The 22,924-nt window shown below is 35.0% G+C and overlaps 1 protein-coding gene across 4 annotated transcripts in view; it reads left to right on the top strand.

The window, feature by feature from the left end:
• FAAH (fatty acid amide hydrolase) overlaps window positions 1-22,924 on the top strand; it is a 148,759-nt gene that overhangs the window by 55,968 nt on the left and 69,867 nt on the right. For 2 of the 4 annotated variants that reach the window (XM_089998922.1, XM_089998920.1), the window contains exons 13-17: window positions 17,199-17,279; window positions 17,378-17,461; window positions 17,594-17,697; window positions 17,795-17,887; window positions 18,329-18,397. In XM_089998922.1, the coding sequence (XP_089855048.1) occupies window positions 17,199-17,279; window positions 17,378-17,461; window positions 17,594-17,697; window positions 17,795-17,887; window positions 18,329-18,397 (431 nt within the window). The remainder of the gene's footprint in view (window positions 1-17,198; window positions 17,280-17,377; window positions 17,462-17,593; window positions 17,698-17,794; window positions 17,888-18,328; window positions 18,398-22,924) is intronic. The other 2 variants (XM_089998921.1, XM_089998923.1) reach the window with 2 other exon arrangements.

The raw sequence follows: 22,924 nt of genomic DNA, 5'->3' as shown, positions 1-22,924 counted from the left end.
TGATATATATATATATATATATATATATATATATATATATTTAACACCCTCTCTCAAGCTTTACGGGGACATGACCGAAAGCTTGTTGAGAAGGAACATAAAACGAGGAGCAACAAGAGCTTTGGTGAAGAAGTCCGTCAACTGGTACTCGGATGTAACGTACGGCAATGCTATGGTCCCTTGGATATTCTTCACGAATATAGTGGCAGTCCATCTCAATGTATTTAGTACGCTCATGAAAGATGTGGTTGCTTGTGATATAAATTATGCTTTTATTGTCATAACACATCTTCGAAGGTGTAGAGATGATTATGCCCATATCACCGAGGAGTCTTCTAAGCCACACAAGCTCCATGGTTGTAGTGTCATTGCACGATATTCAACTTTCGTTGAGGACAATGAAACTTTGTGTTGCTTCTTGCATCTTCAAGAAATCATAGTAACCTAAGAATACACAAAAACCAGTAGTTGAGACTCTATTATTGGGATTTCCTCCCCAATCAGCATCAGTATAAACAATTAATTCAAGTGATGGAGAAGAGGAAAGAAAAACTCCCTTAGTTATAGTATTTTTAATGTATCTGATGATTCTTAAGACTGTACTCATATGCACGGTTGTAGGTGCATGTTGAAACTGACTGACTGAGTGAACTGCATGAGCTATGTCTGGCCGAGTGATGGATAAGTATGTCAGAGAACCAATAAGTTGGCGGTAGGGAGTGGGATATTCAAGAAGATTTTCATCTTCCAACCTTAACTTTGCATTGATAACTTCAGGGGTTTCCGTCTTCTTGTCATCTGTGATGCCAGACTTTAAACAAATGTTAACTGCAAGTTTCATCTGAGAGAGAATGTACCCCCATGGAGAGTACGCTACTTCAATACTTAAAAAATATCTTAAGAAACCAAGATCAGACATGTCAAAATTTTCTTTAAGACAGTGATGATCATATCATCAACATAAAGCAAGAGAATAACTACTGAAGACCCTGCACTTTTCACAAACAAAGCAGTGTCAGTATAGCAAGAGCAAAAATTCAAACTCGTCATTACGTTACTAAATTTATCATGCTAAGCCTTTGGAGCTTGTTTTAATCTATATAAGGTTTTGTTAAGTTTAAGAATTTTATCATTACCAATACACACTCCTTGCGGAGGGTCCATATAAACCTCTTCATTTAGTTCTCCATTTAAGAATGCATTCTTAACATCTAATTGATAGATAGGCCATTTTTTAATAGAAGCAACAACAATAAGAGTCCTAACCTTTGGTGAAAGTGCTTCGATTGGTCGGCAGTGAAGACAAACCAACTATGGGTTATCTCTATGAGGCCATGGATAAGGCAAAAAAGGCCATTAGAGATAATTTGAAGGAGAAGAAAAATTGTACATACCTATATGGAATATCATTGATCATAGGTGAACTGAAAAACTTCATCAACCTCTTCATGCTGCAACATATTATTTAAATCCCGCGTTTAAATACTCATATACATTTAAAATAAATAGGGAAGTCAACAAGAGACTTTTGGATTGCATTGAAAGGTTGAACCCTGATTATAACATTCAAGATTAAATTCATAAAGAAATTTAAACTTATGATAATGTATTGTATGATATGGGGAGACTTGCAGCAGTGCAAAACCATGTCACAATACGTACAGGTAATTTATTTTGCCTATTTCAATTTTAATTTCAAATTGTTATTTAGTTATGGTGTTTAATATGATTCTATATATGTTATTGTCTTATAATTGATTTCTCATTTTTTTAATTTTCTTTTCAGACTTGTGGTGAGCAAGGTTTGGAAGTGATATTCCAAATTTGAGAGTTTTTGCCATTCACATTCTTAGCCAAACATGTAGTACAAGTGAATGCTAGAGAAACTAGAGTATATTTGAGCAAATCCATAACAAAAGAAGAAATAGATTGGAGCATAGAAGGCTCAATGACCTCGTCTACATTTGCTACAACTTACAACTGAGGCAGAGATATATAAGATTATAAATTTTATTTGTCATTTTCATTCAAAACTCAATTATTTCTAATTTTTTCATGTCATCTTTTTAAGCAAATCGAAAGGTTATCAATAATAAGGTACAAAGAGCAATTCAATCCCATCAATTTGGAACATTTTGATGAATTGGATGCATGGGTTGAAGAAGCAAAAACTCTTTTGAATGAAGAGGGCATTTAATGGATTAACGCGAAAGGAGCATAAGAGGTAGATGATGAAGACCCCACGTATTTTGGAGACAATATCAATGTCGAAAGAGGAATTTATTTTTTTTAAACAATTGCGAAAACAAACACAAGGATTCAGGGCCTCACAAATTTAATATACTAAACCACAAACTATAGTGTGCATTGAATCCAAGGAAGAATAAATCAAACTTTATTAATCAATAAATAAATGTCGAATGGGCTCAGAACAAAAATCGTCTATCGCATAAAAGCCATCTTGTCAGAGAACTAGAAACTAGTCACAAGGCTCGCAGTCTCCAGCCAGCTAGTCAGGACATCACTGAGCATCCGAACCTATAAGACAATTTTATGAAAACGAGTAAGAACCAAAATTATTTGTATGAATTTCTATAAAAATTTAAACAGTAAAGGAATAACATAAACCAAATTCATGTATAAATTTCAGAGGAATATCATAATAACAATTCACCATAATCAACTTACCATTCAAGTATTAACAAAATATCATGCAATAACAAATATCATGTGAAACAAAGTAAGCATGAATGCATGAACTAATGTTGAACAGTAAATATGCATGATTTCATGTACATGCATGAGTAACTTATGAAGTTATTTATCAGAGTTATTTTTGCATGCATGTCCCTATTAAATACACACAAGTTTAATTTTTACTTTTCCTTAAGCTCGCAGATACTTAAAACAGGCACAAATTTTTGAAGTTCAAGTTAGGTTCTCAGTTGTAACTTAACACCCTATTTGTATTTTATTACTGGGTTTCACACTTATTACTTGACCGATATGAAGAATTCTCACCTTCCATCGGAACATTAGGAATCATCACCTAATGTCGGGATATCAATGAAAATCCTCAACAATTGATGCACTTTCTTGATATACCAAAACTACTGCTGAGTCAACACCCCCCCCAGGCAAAGTAGTTGAAATCTCCCTAAAATCGAAGTCGGGAGGTAAATCACTATATCGGGTTCAGAAGCATAATCACACAAGAGTTTTAGTATCCTCACGCTCTCCCATGACCGTTACCCAAGATTCCCATATTGTGAAAGGGGCATTAAGAGATTAATTACACTATTTGGTCTCTTTTACCTTTTAAATAATTTCAAGTTCTTTACACAAGAACCATTTTGTAAATCCACATGCAAAACGAACTTCGGGCTATGGCCCACACAATTTAATAGTGCAACTAATTTTGAAAAACAAATAATTTTCATAAATAAATTTTGCAATACATAAATAAAATCAACAATAAGTGGAGCAATACATGCTCCTGGCCTATATGGCTCACAATGGTTCACATCTGACTATCAACATATCTCAAAAGTGATTTATGTATCCTTTGCAAAATTTTAGTGAACATGCAACACACATTGTTTCAAAACATGTCTACAATGCACATTCAAACACCAAAAAATGAAAGCACATAAAATCAAACGCATACGCATGCGAACAAATGCTTGCAACACACATTATCATGATCAATTACATGCATAAACACCCAAACATGCACATGATCATATTTATGAAAACATCAAAATAAACTTCAGATTTATATGTATGATATGCATGTTTGCAACATGACATTCGATTGCATAAACATACATAACCAACCAAACTTATAATCGAATACATAATCCTGCAACCAACATGAATGTGAGCCTAAACACGACAAAATTGTTCAGATTTACATGCTCACGAATCTCGACAAATCTGGTCAACTTTACATATATCTTGGTCTTAGTTGATCTGATCAGATTTACACACTAGCGAAACTCTGCAAGTCTGATCAGATTCACATACAAGCGAAACTCTGCAAGTCTGATAAGATTGCATACACAGAGTCCATCGATAAATCTGGTAAGATTGCACATATAGGGCACATTAGCAAATCTGATTAGATTGCAAACCCAACACAGTAGCAAATCATATCAGATTGCAAGCATACAAACCACTAGCAAATCTGATCAAATTCCAAATGCAGCACACATTGGTAACTCAGATCAGATTGCACACACACACAACCATCGACAAATCTAATCAGATTGCACACACATAGCCATCGACAAATCTGATCAGATTGCTCACTCACAACACACTAGAAAATCTGATCAGATTGCAAACTCACAACACATCTGCCAATTTGATCAGATTGCTCACACGCAACATATCGATAGTCTTATCAGATTACACATGCACAACATATCGAAAGTCTGATCAGACTGCACATGCACAACACATTGACAAATCTAATCAAATTGCACATGCTCACACATTAGCAAATCTGATCAAATTTCACACACAATATATATAGGCAAGTCCGATCATACTGCACACACATAGCATATAGGCAAGTCTGATTAGACTGCACACATGTAGTGTATAGGCAAGTCTGATATGACTACACACACATAACAAATTGGCAGATCTGATTAGAAAACAACACATTCTTATGCGAGTATACATAACTTAGCTGAAATTTGAATTGATAAGAGGAATCGGTAGATCTGGGCCATATCTGCACACACACACACACACACACACACACACACACACACATATATATATATATATATATATATATATATATATATATATATATATATATATATATTCTGCAAATCTGTACTAGATCTGCGTACACATATATGTATGTTACGGACCTGTACCAGATCTGCATATACATATAGGTATGCGGCAGATCTGATAACAATAATAAAAATTTAGTTCAGCGACATATTAAAAAAACCACTAAAATCCATGGTAAATGATAGATAAATACATGAGCATAATTAAATTTCTTCATCTCAATGAAGATAGCAAAAACAACAACACATATATTAAGTGCAAATTTTCATATGCATCAACCGAAATTATTTTGTGCTCATAGTTTTGATGCATGAACTAGGGAACTCGGTAATATGCATATAAATAAAATTGATGGCATGCTCAAATCAAGAAAATTGACATCTATGGGGATAAAAAACATAGATATTTCAAGATTTAATACTCTAGGGGAATCCAAATCTCAAGAAATAATCATATATATGTATACATACATGAAATCGTTACTTTATATACATATACATATATATTTTTTAATTAGATTTTCCTTTCCATCTAAACTTACACATGAAATCAGATTTATACCTATTTCTTCCCATAAGAACTCAGAGAGAATCCAGTACTTTAATCGTAGCGTAGAAAAATACTAAAAAATTGATGGATGTATGAAGAAAACAATTTTTTCTCCTCTCTTTTTCCTTTCTTTCTCTTTTTTTTTCTCTTTCTTTTTCTTTTTCTTTTCTCTCTCCTCACCCGATTTTGGGTTCTCTTTTTTTTAGCTCTCTCTCTCTAACTCTCTCCCTCTTTCTCTAGAACACGATTTTCTAGAGAGAGGAGACCAACCCCTTATATATTGGTTTATCTTATTTTATTTTAGTTTTAGTTTTTTAACAAGGATTTATCTAGAGGGTGACGTCCCCTCTAGAGTACTTAATTAAGTAGCTCTAAATATTATCTTTCTTTTAATTAATTTATTTACTTATTTATTTATTTTTTTATCTAATATAATATTCAGAGAATATTCCAGAGGGTGTCGCCCCCCTCTAGAAGTCTCCCTAGAGTAGAGTTCTACTCCAGGTAGAATTCTACCTACCCAGTTTAAATTTTAAATTAATTTTAAAGTTTTAAATTAACCATGGATGGATTTTGGATCTAGATCTGGATCTGCTAGACCAGATCCTAGTTAATATGGATCTTGGACTGGGTCCAAATTTATATTAACTTGGATAAAATGGAGTGGATCCGATCCAATCTAGAAAAAGTAAAAAACAGATACGGGTCATTTTTGAAAAATGCGATTTTCGGGCCAATCGTAACTTGATTTCAGAAAAATAGGTCACAAACGTGCTTAGAATTACGAGGCGCATCTAACGATATACATACCTGAATTTCGCCTGAATTTTGCTCAATTTTTGCTCGAATTTAAAGGTTAAAAGTAAAGAAATAAATAAATTATAATTGACTCAACTAGGCCACGCCCAGACCCAACTGTTGTCACCTATATTTTAATGTATTTTTCATCATTTTTATCAATATAATTAAATATTAAATTTAAAAAATTATATTTTTTGAAATTAAAAATCATGAAAAATACGCGATATTACAATTTCTCTTATAGAAAATTAGTTTAACACTTTTGCTTATAAAAGATTGAAATGCAAGTCTATACTCGTTGTACCGAGGATCACCCTCCATGTGCCTTAGAAAAGTATTCTCAAAATCAAGTCATCGACTAATCTAGTATTAAAAGATCCATGAGAATATCTAAAGCACCTAGTAGATTAGTATCCTATGAATTCTTTGAAACTAAATATAGAGCATGTATTTGTAATGAAATGAAAAAACAAACAAACAAGTGTCTTTTATAGACTTATTAGAAGACAACCAACCAAGAAGCACACTTGATTGATCAACCCACACCACCCACACAAGGGTCAAATAAAGGCTTTTGTATTACATAAAATGCTCAAAAGACATTGAGCTTTACAAGGGCTTGAAGCCCTATTTATAACAATCAATGGGAACAGGGAGCAACTCAATTAACTCTTGGGAGCAGCTTGGAGCTGTCCCAATCAAGGTACAAAAAAGTAAACATTACAAAAAAACAAAAAATAATAATTTAAACAGTTAGCCCCTAATTGGTTGACTACTATTACAAGGTAAAATGATTGGAATACCCCTGATGTGTATTCTGGTTTACATACATATGGACATATATATATATATTTTTATTTATTATATATATATATATATTTATTTAATATATACATATAAATATATATATTAGAAGCTTATCTTAACACCCCCCCCCCTCAAACTCACGGTGTAACAATTGAGAGTTTGCTAAGTTGGAAATGAAATCTAAGTGACAGGAGTGCTTTAGTGAAGAAATTCGCTAGTTGATACTCAGGTTGAACATAAGGCAATATGATGGTCTTCTTCAGAAATTCTTCACGAACGTAGTGGCAATCCATTTCAATGTGTTTGGTCCGTTCATGAAATGTATGATTTCTTACAATGTATATTGCGCTCTTGTTGTCACAAAATAATCTCGAGGCTTCTGCAATGTGAACTCCTAAATCTTCTAATAATTGTCTCAACCATACTAACTCTGACGAAGTTGTTGCCATGACATGATACTCTACTTCAGTGGAAGAGATGGACACTTTCTGTTGCTTCTTTCATATCCATGAAATTAGTGAATCACCTAAAAAACACATGAACCAGGGGTTGAGTGTCTATCATTCACATCCCCTCTCCAGTCAGAATCAGAATATGCAATAACTTCTAACGAGGAAGCGGATGAAAGAAATAACCCATAATGAATAGAATCTCTAATATATCTAATAATTTTCATTGCAACACTCATATGTACTATAGTGGGAGCATGTTGAAATTGACTAACAGAATAAATAGCATAAGAAATATCAGGACAAGTAATAGAGAGATAAGATAAAGATCCAATCATGTCTATATGGAGTTGGATCCTTCAGAGATTCTCTATTATCTTTTATCTTTGCATTTATGACCTCTAGAGCATCAACTCGTTTTTCATCTGAGTCCTGACCGTTCAATGATCTTTGTTACATACTTAGTTTGTGACAACAAATAACCACAAGGTGAGTAAGCCACTTTTATTCCAAGAAAATACCATAAAAACCCAAGATCTATCGTATCAAAGTTATCTTTGAGCACATCTTTGATATGACTAACTCCTTGCTTATCATCTTCTGTGATAATCATATCATCAACGTATAAAAGTAATATCATTATTCTTGTATTAAAAGACTTGACAAACAATATAGTGTCAGTCTAACAAGATTTAAAGTGAAGTGTCATCACACTACTAAATCGATCATACCAAACCTTGGGGGCTTGCTTTAGACCATACAATGATTTTCATAACCGATTTTTTTTTCATGTACTAAACTTAAACCTGGTGGAGGATCCATGTAAACTTCCTTATTGAGATTACCATTCAAAAAAGTATTTTTTACATCCATTTGAAAGATTGGCCATTTTTTAATGTATCGGTAGAAATAAGGGTTCTAATAGTAGCCATTCGAGCGATTGAAGCAAATGTTTCGTTATATTCTATTATGTATTCTTGACTATATCTATTGGCTATTAACCTAGCTTTATATCTTTCTAATGTCCCATCACTTTTAGTTTTTTATCTTATAGACCCATCTACATCTTATAGTTTTTCTTCTTTTAGGTAATGTTTGAATTTCTCAAGTTTTTTAGCTTTTGTAAAGCTTGTAATTCATCATTCATTGCTTTAATCCATTCTTGATGGTTATTTAGCATCATGGTAAGATGTTGGTTCTGTAATGAAATGGTGGTCTTCCACAAAGCACACGAATCTCTCAAAAGAATGTCTATTAAATACACTTCAAACAAAACCCATAAAAGGGTATAAGTGGAAGAACACAAATAACATAAATGAATATTTATTTATCACAAAAATGCTTAAGAAGCATTGATACAAATGTTTAAGGGGATCACCCCTATTTATACAAAAAAGAGAGAGAGGCAATCTCACTTTGAGCTCTCTTCAAAAGAGTCGTTGGACTCTAGTCCAACGGCTCTTATTATAGCCGTTGACTAGAATCCAACGTCTATAATACCTAGTCAAGTTCCTAGTTGGAACTTGACTAGTTTCTAATTCTAGTTCAATTCGAACTAGAAAAATAAAAACCAAAAAACAATGAAAAGAAAAATAATAAAATAATATATATAATAATAATATATCATATTATTATATATATGTTGCATTTTATGCTTTAACACTCCCTCTCAAACTTACGGTACAATGAGCGAAAGTTTGTCTAAGAGAAAGTGAAATCTGGGAGCCACGAGAGGCTTGGTGAAGAAGTTTGTTAATTGATACTCTAATGTAACATATGGCAGATCAATGGTTTCATGTAAATATTCTTCTCTAACATAGTGACAATCCATCTCAATATGTTTGGTGCGCTCATGAAATATCTGGTTGCTTGCAATATAGATTACACTTTTATTGTCACAACACATTCTTGAAGTGTGTGTTGCTTCAGCTCCCATATCAGCTAGTAGGCATCTGAGCCAAACAACTTTTATAGTGGTGGTTGCCATGGCTCTATACTCAGCTTCGGTGAATGAAAGCGAGACCTTTTGTTTCTTTTTGCACCTCCACGAAATTAAGGATTCACCTAAGAAAACACAAAAACCAATGATTGAGTGTTTATTATTGGGATCACCTCCCCAGTCAGCATCAGTATAACAATTAAATCTAATGACGATAAAGCAGACAAGAAGAGTTATCGTGAAAGAGAGGACTTTAAGTATCTAATAATAAGCAAAAGTGCTCTCATATGTACAGAGGTGGGAGCATGCTGAAACTGACTGATTGTGTGAACGTGTGCTATATCTGGCCTAGTAATGGAAAGATAGGAAAATGCTCTGATAAGCTGTCTGTAAGGAGTAGGATCATCAAGAAGTTCTCCATCATCAATTCTCATTTTGACATTGACAACTTCTGGAGTGTCCACTTTCTTATTATCTGTAATTTGAGACCTGAAAACAATATCAAAAGCAAATTTAGATTGAGATATCAAATACCCACGAAAGGAATAAGCAACTTCAATTCATAAAAAATATTTTAATAAACCTAAGTCAATCATTTCAAAATGAGTTTTAAGAAGAGTTTTGATATTTGCAACTCCCTGTTTGTCGCCTCCGGTGATGATCATATCATCCACATAGAGGAGAACAATGATTTATGCATCAGATTTCTTAATAAACAAAGCAGTGTCAGTCAAACACGATTGAAAACCAATATCAAGCATAACATGACTAAATTTGTCATACCAGACTTTTGGTACCTGTTTAAGACCATAAAGAGCTTTTTCTAGACGAAGAACTTTACCCTTAGAGATACCAATACCTGACAGGGCTTCCATGTATGCTTCCTCAATTAGATTCTCATTTAAAAAGGCATTTTTGACATCCATTTGAAATATAGATCATTTTTAATGGAGGCCAAAGCTATTAAAGTTCTGACAATGGGCAAAGCCCTTGCCTGACCAACCCCGGAAAGGGAGGCAGGGTGCTTCACCTCTGCCTGCCGAAGGAGGTGGAGGCAGGGGACTTGGCCCCTGCCATCCGAAAGAAGGGCAAAGGTAGGGGATTCGGCCCTGGCTGCCAGAGAAAACAAGAGGCAGGGGCCTTGCCCTTGTCGGTCGGTCATACTCAGGCGGCAGGGGAGTCGCCCCTGCCGGAAAGGAAGAAGAAGAAGAAGAAAAAGAAGCAGACAACGAAGGTAGAGGGAGAAAGAGAAAGAGAAAGGGAGAGAGGAGGCTCACCTGAGGGAGGGCGTCGAAGGTCCTTGACAGCGACAATCCTGGGGTCGGGTGGCCGGAACACGAGCGGGAGAGGTGACAGAGAGGGAAAGCATCGGGGAGGGTTCCTCTGGCGAGGGCTCGGGAGAGAAGAGTGAGGCAGAGAGGGACGAAGGTTACTTGATAGGCAAAAAACGAAGGGGCAAAAACCCGAGCGAGAAGGAAGAGGGTTCGGGGTTGTTGGAGCAAGGTGGGTTCCGGCGTCGGAGGGCAGCGGTGCGTGGGAGGAGGGCGAGCACACACACACACACACACACACACACACACACACACACACAGAGAGAGAGAGAGAGAGTCGGGTTGGGGTGGCCAGCACACGACGAGTCGGGGAGAGGGAGAGACGAGACACCCTGTGTGGGGTTGCCTGCGTTGGTCCCGACAACGGAAGAGGTGAAGGAGAGGGGAGTTCAAAAAAAGGGGAGGCTCGGGCAGCCTACTGGTGCCAGGGCTCCTCCGATGAGCCGAGGAGGTCGAGGGAGAGAGAGCACGCGAGGGAAGGGGGATGGCAGCGGTGCTGTCGGCGGCGGACGGCCAGAAAAAAAGAAGTGGGAGAGGGAGGGAGGGTATCAGGCGACAAGGAGAGAGGAAGGGCAGGGGGAGCAGGGTTTATCGAATGAGAAACCCTCATCCCCCTGTGTGCTTTAAGTAAGCATGGGGGAGGCGACGGGGTACCCAGTTCGTATCCGGGTCGGGTTCGACCCAATTTTTTTTCAAAAATTACGAGCTTTATATTATATATATATATATATATATATATATATATTCAGATTTGATGATTTTTACACTTGAGAATTGGCGTGTCGATTTTCAATTTTCGTTGCTTATGCATATGACTCCATACATTTAGATTTATTGATTTTTATTTGTTCATGCCGTTGAATATATATATATATATATATATATATATATATATATATATGTATATGTATATGTTCAAATTTATGGTCATGCAAAGAGGCACATGTATTTAGGTTTATTGGTTTTATTAAATTTGTATCTAAAGATATGCATAAACCTTCAGATTTATCAATTTTGATATTCATACATCTGAATGTATGTTGATTTTTTTTAATGACCATAAATGCTATATATATATATATATATCTATATATATTCAGGTCTATCAACCTTCTTAATCATATATCTTAATATGTGCATCTTGTCTATGTGCAAAATATAGGCTCGTATGGTCCTGGTTCAGATCGGTCGAGTGTATAAACACTGATCTGGTTCAAATATGCTGAGTGATCTGTCCAACTCCACGCTCATGCATTTGAATGCATTGTTTTGATTCATATTAGTCAAATTTCATGCTTATGCTTCTGCATATAATTACATGTTTCAGTTTTATAAAATTTATACTCATGTATTTATGCAGACCAGCATGTGTAGTTGTGTACTCAGGTCTGAATTTTTATACTGTTTGGATTTTTAGAGGTATTCATATAAAGGACTTCGGTTGTTACCCTTTTTCTTAAAACTGTTTTATAAGCACAGATGCTCAGTGATGTCATGACTAGCTGGCTGGATACTACTAGCTGTGTGACTGGTGTTCTAAGTTCTGACAGAGTGGCTCGAGTTGATATATTCGATTTTCATGTTCTGGACTATTTGACATTTTCATTAAATTAATAAAGTGTGATTTATTTCTCCAGTTGATTCAATACACGGTATGGTTTGTGGTTTGGTATATTAAATTTGTAATGCCCAAGATCCTTGGATGAGTTTTCACAATTGTTTAAAAAAAAATTCCACTATTTTTACAAGGGTCAGTTGGAGTCATTACAATTTTGATGTCTTTCACCCTCACGCTGGGTATACACACGAGCACCACGATCAATAAGGCTCAAGGGTGAAAGCACCTAGGGGCTCTAATACCATGTAATGAAATCAAAATGTGCATAAAAGATATGCCTCTAATTGGCTACAAGAGTACAATATGTGCCCAAAAGCAAAAGCCACTAATATGCTAAATATAATAAGCCATAAAGGGCTAACACAAACAACTCACAAAGAGTAGAAGAGAGCACAAAAAATAAAAATAAATAATTTTATAAATGCTTTAAGAGAAGCATACCATAAGAGGGGACAATAGGTCCCTTATCTATAACAAATGGGGCCTAGGGAGCTCCCAACACTTCAAAAAACATAATTTTTCGATATCAGGATGCTGAGACATGATATGAAGAACGGGCCTGACTGACGCACCAGAGTCACCCGAAAGACTGTACTCTCTGTTCGGGTCCGTTTAAGAGAGTGTAACAACAAAATTTGTTGACAGACAGAACATGAAAGATGTAGATATTTTCGATAGCTTTTCAACGAATCTAAGAACACAAAATTATAACATTGGGGTGTCGAGATATCACACCAACACTGAGACTGACTCATAAACCATAACACAGTCACGAAAATGATGATGCTCTCTGTTTGGGTCCGTTATTTGAGACTGTAAATACATAATATGTTGACGGACAGAACACAAAAGATGTCGGTAAATTTGTTTGCTTTCCAACGAATCTAAGCATGCATAAATCGGACTTATATCTAACGAGATATGCTTCGTTTACTGAGATTGGGTCAGACGGACCAGAAAACCGAAAATGTATACAAGCACAAGCAAGATTATTATATGCCGATTTTATCTTAGGGTGATTAGAGTTCGACCTGCACAGAAAAACACTTCTAAAGGTGATTTCTATAATGTCAATATCCCTTCCTCCTTAACCCGATTCTGGTTGGATCAAAATACAAGCAACAGACGATAATAAGAAAAACAATTTCTCAAAACCGAAATCTTTCAAAACGCTGTCAAGTTTTATAAATGATAAACACAAAATTAGAACTCAATCAAGAACTATCACGATGAAATATCAAACCCAAGACCCAACAACTTTCATAGCACAAGTTTAACAAAATAATCAAGTTTCTAGTTAAACCGAAATAGATGAATGTTGGTTGATTTAAACACCACGAATCGTCGATTCAATGGACACCAAAGATGAAGATGCAGTCCATGGCTGCCACAAAACGTCACAAATGACTGCAAGGTTCACGAACAACAATGGTTCACTCAAACAACAACAACGAGATTCCATGAACAAGGTTCACAAACAAAGTTCACACAAACAAGGATCCAATGGCCACAACTTCACACGGCTAGGGTTCCTCCAAGAAAGTCGATTTCTCCTTTTCTTTTCAATGACGACAAAGAATGGTCGAACACTTTTCCAGAATAGTTTAATAGACTTCAAAATCTAGCTCTTTCCAAGATTTTAAAAGTAGAGCTAGGATTAATGCCAACTCCATTTTTGAGGAAGCCTTAAAAGAGCTTCTTCAAGTTTCTATGCTTATTCAAATTAAGTCAAAAGAGCCTTAAAGCATCCAATGTTTTTCCAAGAGGCTCCTAAACTCCTCTACACAATTTTTCTAGAGGCCTCTTAAGTGTGGATCCAGATCCACATTGACCCAAATAAAAGCATTTTCTCAAAATAGCCAATGTAGATCCAAAGCTTGAATTTTGGATCCCTCTCAAGATCCAAACTTGAAAATTGGATCTTTATCAAAAGAATGGACCCAAGGTCTAAATCCAAAGTTGGATAAAAAAACTACCCTTATTCCCAATACACCCTCTAGTACCCAAAGTTAAGCCTAACAGATACCAGAACTATCCGGATCCATAGAATTCAGCAACCTAACAATAATAAAAATACAATCGCAGATTTCTAAAGCTACAAAAATGGAATAATTTTCTAAGAAGGATGAAAAAAAAATCTCAAAAAATTAAATCACGCAAAATTACCAAAATGCTCCTAGGATCCATTTGGACCCAAATGGGTCGAATTAGCCTTGGATCTTCTAGAGTAAGATTTCTCGGATCGGGTCTTCAATGGCGGTTCACTCTCTTGCTCCATGCTAATCTCCTGATGATCTGGATGCCCTGCATCGGTGTTAGAATATGTTCATGTTTTTATATAACATGTATATATATATATAATCATATATATATATACATATTTATGTGTTCATATGACATGTATATATATGTATATGTATTCACATTATATATATACGTATTTTTCTACTTTGTAATAGGAAATACCCTCTAGGGATATTTTAGATAATTTCACAATGCAATAGGGTCTGTCCTTTATGGATAAAACAATCTTTTTACACTATGCACATGTAATAGGCTCTGCTCTTTAGGAGCAGAACTGACCTTTTTTTGTCTTTTAGTCGATATAGCTATAGGGAATCTCCAACAGCTATATTCAGTTTTTCTTTTAGTCAATATAGCTGTTGGGAATCTCCAACAGTTATATTTCTAGCTGTTGGGGCCTTTCCCAACAGTTGTATGGGTCCTCGTGGCCCTCTTATTTATATATAAATAGGGACCTCTTGTCCCATTAGATGTAATGCATTTTCCTATTACATATTTTTTGCATTCCTCCATCAATTATATATTATTTTTTTAGATGTGCTCTCTTGGCCCTTAGTGGCTCTTGTGATTAAACCCATTTTGGGTTGTGTTTTTCCTCGTGTGAGGTGTGAAAACTCTCTTAATTTCATTACACCAACTTGTACAACTTGTCGCAGAGAAATCATAACCTTTCTTTTGGTAGGCACTTGAACTACTGCCCCTACATATTTTGTTTTTACTTCATTCTCCAGTTTTTGTTGTGTATAAACTATAAAGTGACAATCAATGTGTATATTTCTTGGTCTATCATGAAAAATGAGATTGACTGCAAATGTCACTGCACTTCTATTATGACAAATTATGGTGGATTAACTTGCTTGGGCACCAACATCACAAACTAAGCTTTTAACCCATACAGTCTTTTATATTGTATCTACTAATGCCGTGTCTACTTTTGTATTGAATATTGATCTAGCTAATTTTTTCTACTTTACTTTTTCAAGTTATAAAGTTTTTTCAAAAAATACGTATACCCTGAAACAGACCTTCGAGAATCTAGGTCTCCAGCCCAATCAATATCAAAGTATCCAAAAAGCGAATCTTCACAATCTATAAACTGACATACATGATCAAGAACGAATATTATACCAGGATGGGTAATCATTAAGTGCTGAAGCACTCCAGCCATGCATCTCTACAATTCTGCTTTCAGCTCCATCATATCATGACATCTTTCTACTTAATGACATGGGTGTGTCAGTAGGATTGTAATTTCTGAACTTTAATCTTTTGACATGTCTAAGCCATGTCTTTGTTGGGTCAGTCTTAAACTTTCATGATCTCTATCAACTTCTATCCATACCAAGAAAGTACTTCCGCTTACTCAAGTCCTTCATTTTGAAGATCTCATTCAAGAAGACTTTAATTTTATCAATCAACAAACTGGAGCTTCCAGTTGTAATAATATCATTTACATATAATAAAATGACAACTATACCTTTTTCACCATGACATGGAAACAACAAGTACCTCTTGGCTAACCTCTCTTTTCATAGCTTCTGTATTTAAGTCAGCCTCTTGGTGTAAAATCTTGTTTCATATTGTCCCATATAGCAACATGAAAGGACAACCCTCAAGCACTTTTTTCTCCTAGCCTGACTCATGTTTGAATGAGAACCACCATTTTAATTATTTATAAAATCTGACCAAGGGGTTTTGCTGCATCCAGATCTATCTGTGATGTGCTTCCAAACATTGGACACAGTGCTGTTTATTTTCCTTTTCACATTTATAAAGGTAGCACCTATTAAGTTAAGGAAGACCAAAGCTTAATCTGTCTTTGGTTGGCAATTCATTTTCCTCGTGATTTAAGAATCTAATGTGATTTTTGGAACAAATTCATTGCCCCAATTTTTAATTGGGTGTGTAACTCTTACCGTCCTGCAACTCTTCGTTGTAGACAATATTTCAAGATCATACCATCCCACCATAACATCTTTTCCTTTCAAAAGGTTACTAGCCTCTTATTTATTCTGGTTTCAAGTGAGTGAGGGGAATGGACACACAAATCTGTGCAAGTTGATACCTTCCTCAAGAGAGCATGTAAGATATCTCTCCATGATCTTCTAGAGGATGCAGTAAAGTGGTAAGAGGTCCACTAATCCATGGATCTGGCCAAAATTTTGTAGTCATGTCATTCTGTATCTTCTAAAGAAATAACATTTTTTAAGCCTAACCAGCCCCAAGTCATTCCTTTCCATGTGTAACAGGCCTGATAGATCTTGTAGTTGGTTGATATTTGCTTGGTTGCATTAGTATTAACCAATGTGGTAATGTGTCTTTCAGAGGCCATAGCTAAGTGTTCATCATAGGAAGATAACCATGCACTTCTTAAGATGATAAAAAGTCATTTGGGTCTTTTATTTCTCTTTTTATTATCTTTATATAGTTTCTCTCTCTGATGCTTAAGATGGTTTCTTCTTCTTATAGTTTATTATAGAATAAGTTTAACTTGTTTGACTTCATTTTGTCAAGAGTTCATTTTCTTAACTTGCTTTTCTTGGTAGCCAACTATACACTGAAATTTTTAAATTTGTTTGTTTTTTCAGCCAGTTCCCTGTGTGCCAAACTTACTTCCCGATGAAAAATCAGGTGCATTGAGATCTCTGAGGTTAGGAAAATATTCTCCGGTATGATTCCTAGTCTCTGGGTGTAAACTCTGCCTTATAGATGGATTATTTATGACATTTGAACATCAAGTTCAATCTGACACTTAATTGTCTGTCAGTGGTTCAATGATGTCTACTCCCCTGATATATCTAACACATGTGACGATGTTCTTAAGCTGCTTTCAGATACATATGGTTGCTTAGTAAGTTCATGCAGAAGTTCCTTTTATTTCTGAGCTTTTTGCTGCCTTTGTTTAAACTGAAAAGCAAAGGGAAGTCCTCAGCATGTAAACTTTTTTTCCTTAAGTCTGATTAGTTGCTTGTCTTGTATGAAGACAACAGAGATTGTCCTACCAGAGTTGCATGAGATGCGGATGGCCCATATTGTTTCTATTGGTTCAGAACAATTATGTGGTTTAAATCCCGAACGTCTTGATGGGTATGGTACTTTGTGGTTATGGAGAATTTGTTGAAAGACATTTACCTCATGGATCAGTGTGCAACTATCTTTTCTAACATACTCTTTTGTTTCATAGAAACTGGTCTCAGCTAACCTTTGATACACGCACTAACCTGAAACTCTTCCAGTCATTCTCTGCAACAGACTATGTTGCTGCTCAACGCCTTAGGTGAGCTAAAAACAACTTACTGAAAATGTAGCCATATTTCCATTTTTCTATGCTTCTTTTTATAGTTATTGGATTTTGCTTTTGCCAACAACTATTATAATTTTTACACTTAATTTTTTCTGTTTTTTTTTAAGTTTTTGGGGACACAAAACTAAGCCCATGGGTTCATTTCCATTTTGTTAGACTTGTGAGAACTGAGACGTAATTACCATTTGTTTTACACAGTCAAACTAGCCCAGCCATGCACTGTTTAAAAGTTGTGTCACATCAAAAGATTAGCAGGCTGAAGTTGAACATTATGTTTCGATTTGTTTGGATGTCTGCCTTCATTACTGATTTGCTTATTGCATACATTTTTAGTTTCTCCTCAAATATTTAAATTTTTTTTCAGTGTGATTTTCTTGATAATACTCAAATCACTTTTCCTTTCTAATGGTTTAGAAGAAGGATAATGCATTACCACATGGAAGCCTTCAAAAAGGTTGATGTCATTGTGACCCCAACAACTGGGTAATGGAAATGTTTTATTCTCCTACTCTTGATATTGTACCTTTCCTGGTTTTTGTTGAATACTTTCAAGTCACAATTAATTGCATTTGGTGATGCAGTTAGTAGTCATTAAGGAGAGATGTTTCACTTCCATCCATGGACTTCGTTAGAATAGGCTCTTTTAGCTCTTTATGTGTCTCTATGCATCATTCTTGATTGTATACTATTTAGAATGTATTATTATTGTTGTTTGTATATGTATTGTAACGACCCCAAACTGACCCTTGAAAAATATGGAATTTTTTTTATGGTTAAATGATTTAGAAACATTGTGGAAATTATCCCAGGGACCCAAGGCACATTACAGATTTAATTTACATGACCCAACAATCATTCAATGTATAGAATAAGGCAAACCATAAGTTAAATTGAATTTAATTTAATTAAATAGTCCTCATTTAAGGTTCACATGTTCCCTCCAAAACAAAAACTCACAATTACAGTTAGAACTTGGGTCACCACATCATAACCCTCGCTCCCTCCAGCTAGTTGGTCCCTCTATAACTGTGCCTCAGTACCTAAAAATGGTTTTTTTTTAAATAGGGTAAGAACTGAAGTTCTCGTACGAGACCCTCTCAAAAATCATTAGTAAAAAAATTAGCAAAAATCAAATCAAACATAAGTTTAACATGGTTCTACAAACATCACGCATTTAGAACAAGCTTGCAATACAAGCAGTTCAAATAAAACAACCAATAATTTCATGTTAAATTAAATATTTAGAGATGCATTGATCAGTGCAACATGCATGAATAACTTTTTAAGTTCAATTATCAATATTGATTTTGCATGCATGTTCCTACTTAATACACACAATTTAATTCTAACTTTCTTAAAACCCGTAGATACTAAAAAACGGGTCAAACTCTCGAGGTTGAAGGCAGTTCTCAGTGGTAGCTTAACACACAATTTGTATTTTATTTTGTAGGTTCTACACATTTTCCTCGACCCACGTAAGGAATCATCACTATTAATCAGAACATTAGGAAATCACCTAATGCTTATACGACAAAGAAATCAACATCCATTGACGTCACTTTCTCGGTATACCAATACTACAGTTGAGTCTAACAACACTACCCTCAGGCAAAGTAGCTGAAGTTTTCTACAACCGTGGCCAGGAACACGAATCACACATCAGGTTCTTGGAGAAAACAAATACACACGGTGTTTAGTATCCTCACAGTCTCCCATGACCATCATTCGAGGTTCTAACCGTTTTAGAGGGCCACCAAGGAAGAAACTTATTAAGTTGTTTGGTATCTTTTACCATTCTTAATCAATGAAAGGTTTTTTATACAAAAACAGTTATGCAAATCATTATGCAATAACATATTCGAGCCCTTGCTTTGTCAAATTCAACAATATTATTAATTCAAAAGTAATACCAAAATAGTTTTGCAATGCATTTACAATTTACTACTGCACGAGCAATATATGCTCTTGGCCTCCAATAGCCCATTAGTGGATTCACACATAACCATTACATAATTGAATATACATTAAATGACATTGCAAATTTTACGATAACAATAATCATGCATAGACGAATACAATTTAGTATTCACGGTTCACAAGACATGATAACAAAGCATATTCATGGCTAGTGATCAAATGCAAACTTTATCAAGCACATCAGATGTGTTATTATATTGTCCTAGAATCCAAACTTTTTTGAGACCGACCAATTTAAATACTCACTCATTAGGTTCAATTTCAATAAAATATTCATGACCAACGAAATTTTATAGTTTCAAAAGAAATCAGATTTTGCAACATAGTAAATCACATAACTGAATGTGTGTATGCAACTCAGATTAAAACAATAAATTAAATATAGCATGTATAACCAAAACTCTCATAACTACAATACTTAAAACCTATATATATATATATGTTGATCGATATACATATAAATATATACTGATCAATATATGTATTTTGACATATATATATCCTGATTGAGATATACATATGCTGGTACAGATTCAGGTTAAAGATTGCAGGTACATGTATTAAGCATAATACATGCCCACACTTGTACAAAAAAAATCACTGCTGCATATACACAGTGAAATACACGAATGTTCCTGATTAATTCATATATGTGATGGCTGATATATATCTATATCCTGTTCCATATACATACATATATACTTATTTATATATATATATATATATATATATGCTAACTGATAAATATTCATATATATATCTTGTTTGATATATATACCGACTGATACAAGAATCTGTCTTGAATCTCTCAGTCCAAGAACCTGTCTTGAATTTGTCAGTCCACGAATCTGAAATAAAAATCAGTTAGCTCACTCTTATGTATCACAAATCTGAGTATAATATAACCTTTCATAATATTACAATATCAGCCAAGAAAAGAAACCAGATCTTATCATGATGCTACTCTAAAATCTGTACATATTCATGTATGAAAAGTTACCACCAATGCACAGGGAAAAAGAAAATCAGAATATGCGAAACTCTGAGCCTACGAAAAAAATCTGGATGTGTAACCCTGAGCATGGAAAGACATGTTCAAGATTCTATACAAAGTCAAACTGACTCATATTGATCAACACAGTGAACACAAGAAAATTTATTTTTTAGACTTGATGCTATGGTCTGAATCAGGCTCCAATCAGTTTGTAAAAAAAACATGACAGCACATGAAATCTGTACCGAGGTACACAATCCAGCAGAAATCATACTCAAACCCATATTAAATCACTGATTATACCCCAAACAGTTGCAAATTCAGAACCCAGATTTTTAATAGGTTCAAGAAACACACAGTCCAACATATTTATACATGTATATGTTCAAGGGCATGCAGTCTAACACACACACATATATATGTGTGTGTGTGTGCGCGTGTGTGTGTGTCCATGATACACGCATGCCATATGCCTACTCTTCCCCAGGCCAGCTGAAACCAAAAACCCTTCTTGGGAAGGGTTTGGATTTCAGCATGAGCTTCTTTAAACTTATGTGATTCAACTCATGCTAGCCTCCTATCTATAGGAAAAAGAGAAGAACCCGTACCTTTTCCCTTGTTGTAGCTGAACCTTGAAGAAAGAAGAAAGGGATGTAACGTTGGCGGATAAGGCTTCTCTCTCTCTCTCTCACCCACGGTTCAGCCCGTCTTCCTTTTTTTTCCTGAAATCAGCCTTCTCCCTCTCTTAAAATCAGCATAGAGAGAAAGAGCAGTTATTGGGTTTTTATAAAGCACATGGGACTCCACTAAGGAGGACGTCCCATGTGTTTCTAGAAATAGAAAGCCTTCTATTTCCTCATGGAAATAGAAGTCTTTCTATTTTAGGACTCTTATATATATATATATATATATTTTCTTGTTATAATAATTTTGTTTTTAAAAGCTTATATTATAACGACTCCAACTCATACCCGTGAAAAAGTGACAAATTTCTTTTTTTTTTAAACAAGTGCGGAAACATTCCCAAAGATCTAGGGCCTTACAGTTAAAACATAATCACCACCACAAAGGATCTTATACTCATCTTTCGTACCAAACCAAACCAAACCAAACTTTATTTATTCAATTGCATATAGTTTGAAACATAAGTAAATAAAACGTAAATAAAGCAAAAGAAGAGTCATGTTGTTCAAAAGAATCCGTCAGATAATCATGTAATTCTCTCGTAGCTTCTCTCAAAAGCAAGTCGCCCCACTAGGCATCTGAAGCTGCGAAAAACACAAAAAGTAAAGTGTCATAATCCAAAGAATCATGTATACAAATCCCTCTAATGAAACAAATAAGTAAAAAGAGCATAACTAAGATTCATACAATATTTTAGAGGGATACAGTTATAACAAATTCATAATTCAATTAACTATTCATGCAATAGGGAACAATTAATAAGCATGATGTAACAATTAATAAACAACAGGGATCACAAATTAAGCAATACAAACATTTAGCATGCATTAGGGAACAAACATCATGCATTCACCATTATATCACAATTCAGAGAACAAGTAAATATGCATGATCTAATGCATAGTAATAATATGCATGATTTCAATGCAATACATGAACAAATTATTATCTTTAATCAAGGTTTCTTTCACATGCATGTCCCTATTAAATGCATATAATTTAAGTTTTACTTTTTATTACCATTGTCCGCAGATACTCAAAACGGGTAAGAATCTCTGAGGTAGTGTTCTCAGGATAACTTAGCACACAAGTTGTATTTTATTACTGGATTTCAAACTTAGCCCTCGACCGATATTAGGAAACAACACCATCCATCGAAATATTAAAAATCAGCATCTAATGTCGAGACACCAGGGACATCAGTATTCACAAGTGTCACTTTCTTGGTATACCAAAACAACAGTTGTATCTACACACCACCCCCAGGCAAAGTGGCGCAAACTCCCTAAAACTGTCGCCAAGAGAAGAACCTCAATATCGAGTTCAGGGGCAACAACAACGCACACGGAGTTTTA

Source organism: Nuphar pumila, chromosome 3 (genome assembly GCF_984573655.1).
Source record: "Nuphar pumila chromosome 3, dmNupPumi1.hap1.1, whole genome shotgun sequence".
In the NCBI taxonomy this organism is placed as follows: Eukaryota; Viridiplantae; Streptophyta; class Magnoliopsida; order Nymphaeales; family Nymphaeaceae; genus Nuphar; species Nuphar pumila.
Note: the sequence above shows the minus strand (reverse complement) of the source record. Positions and strands in the feature narration are given on the sequence as shown.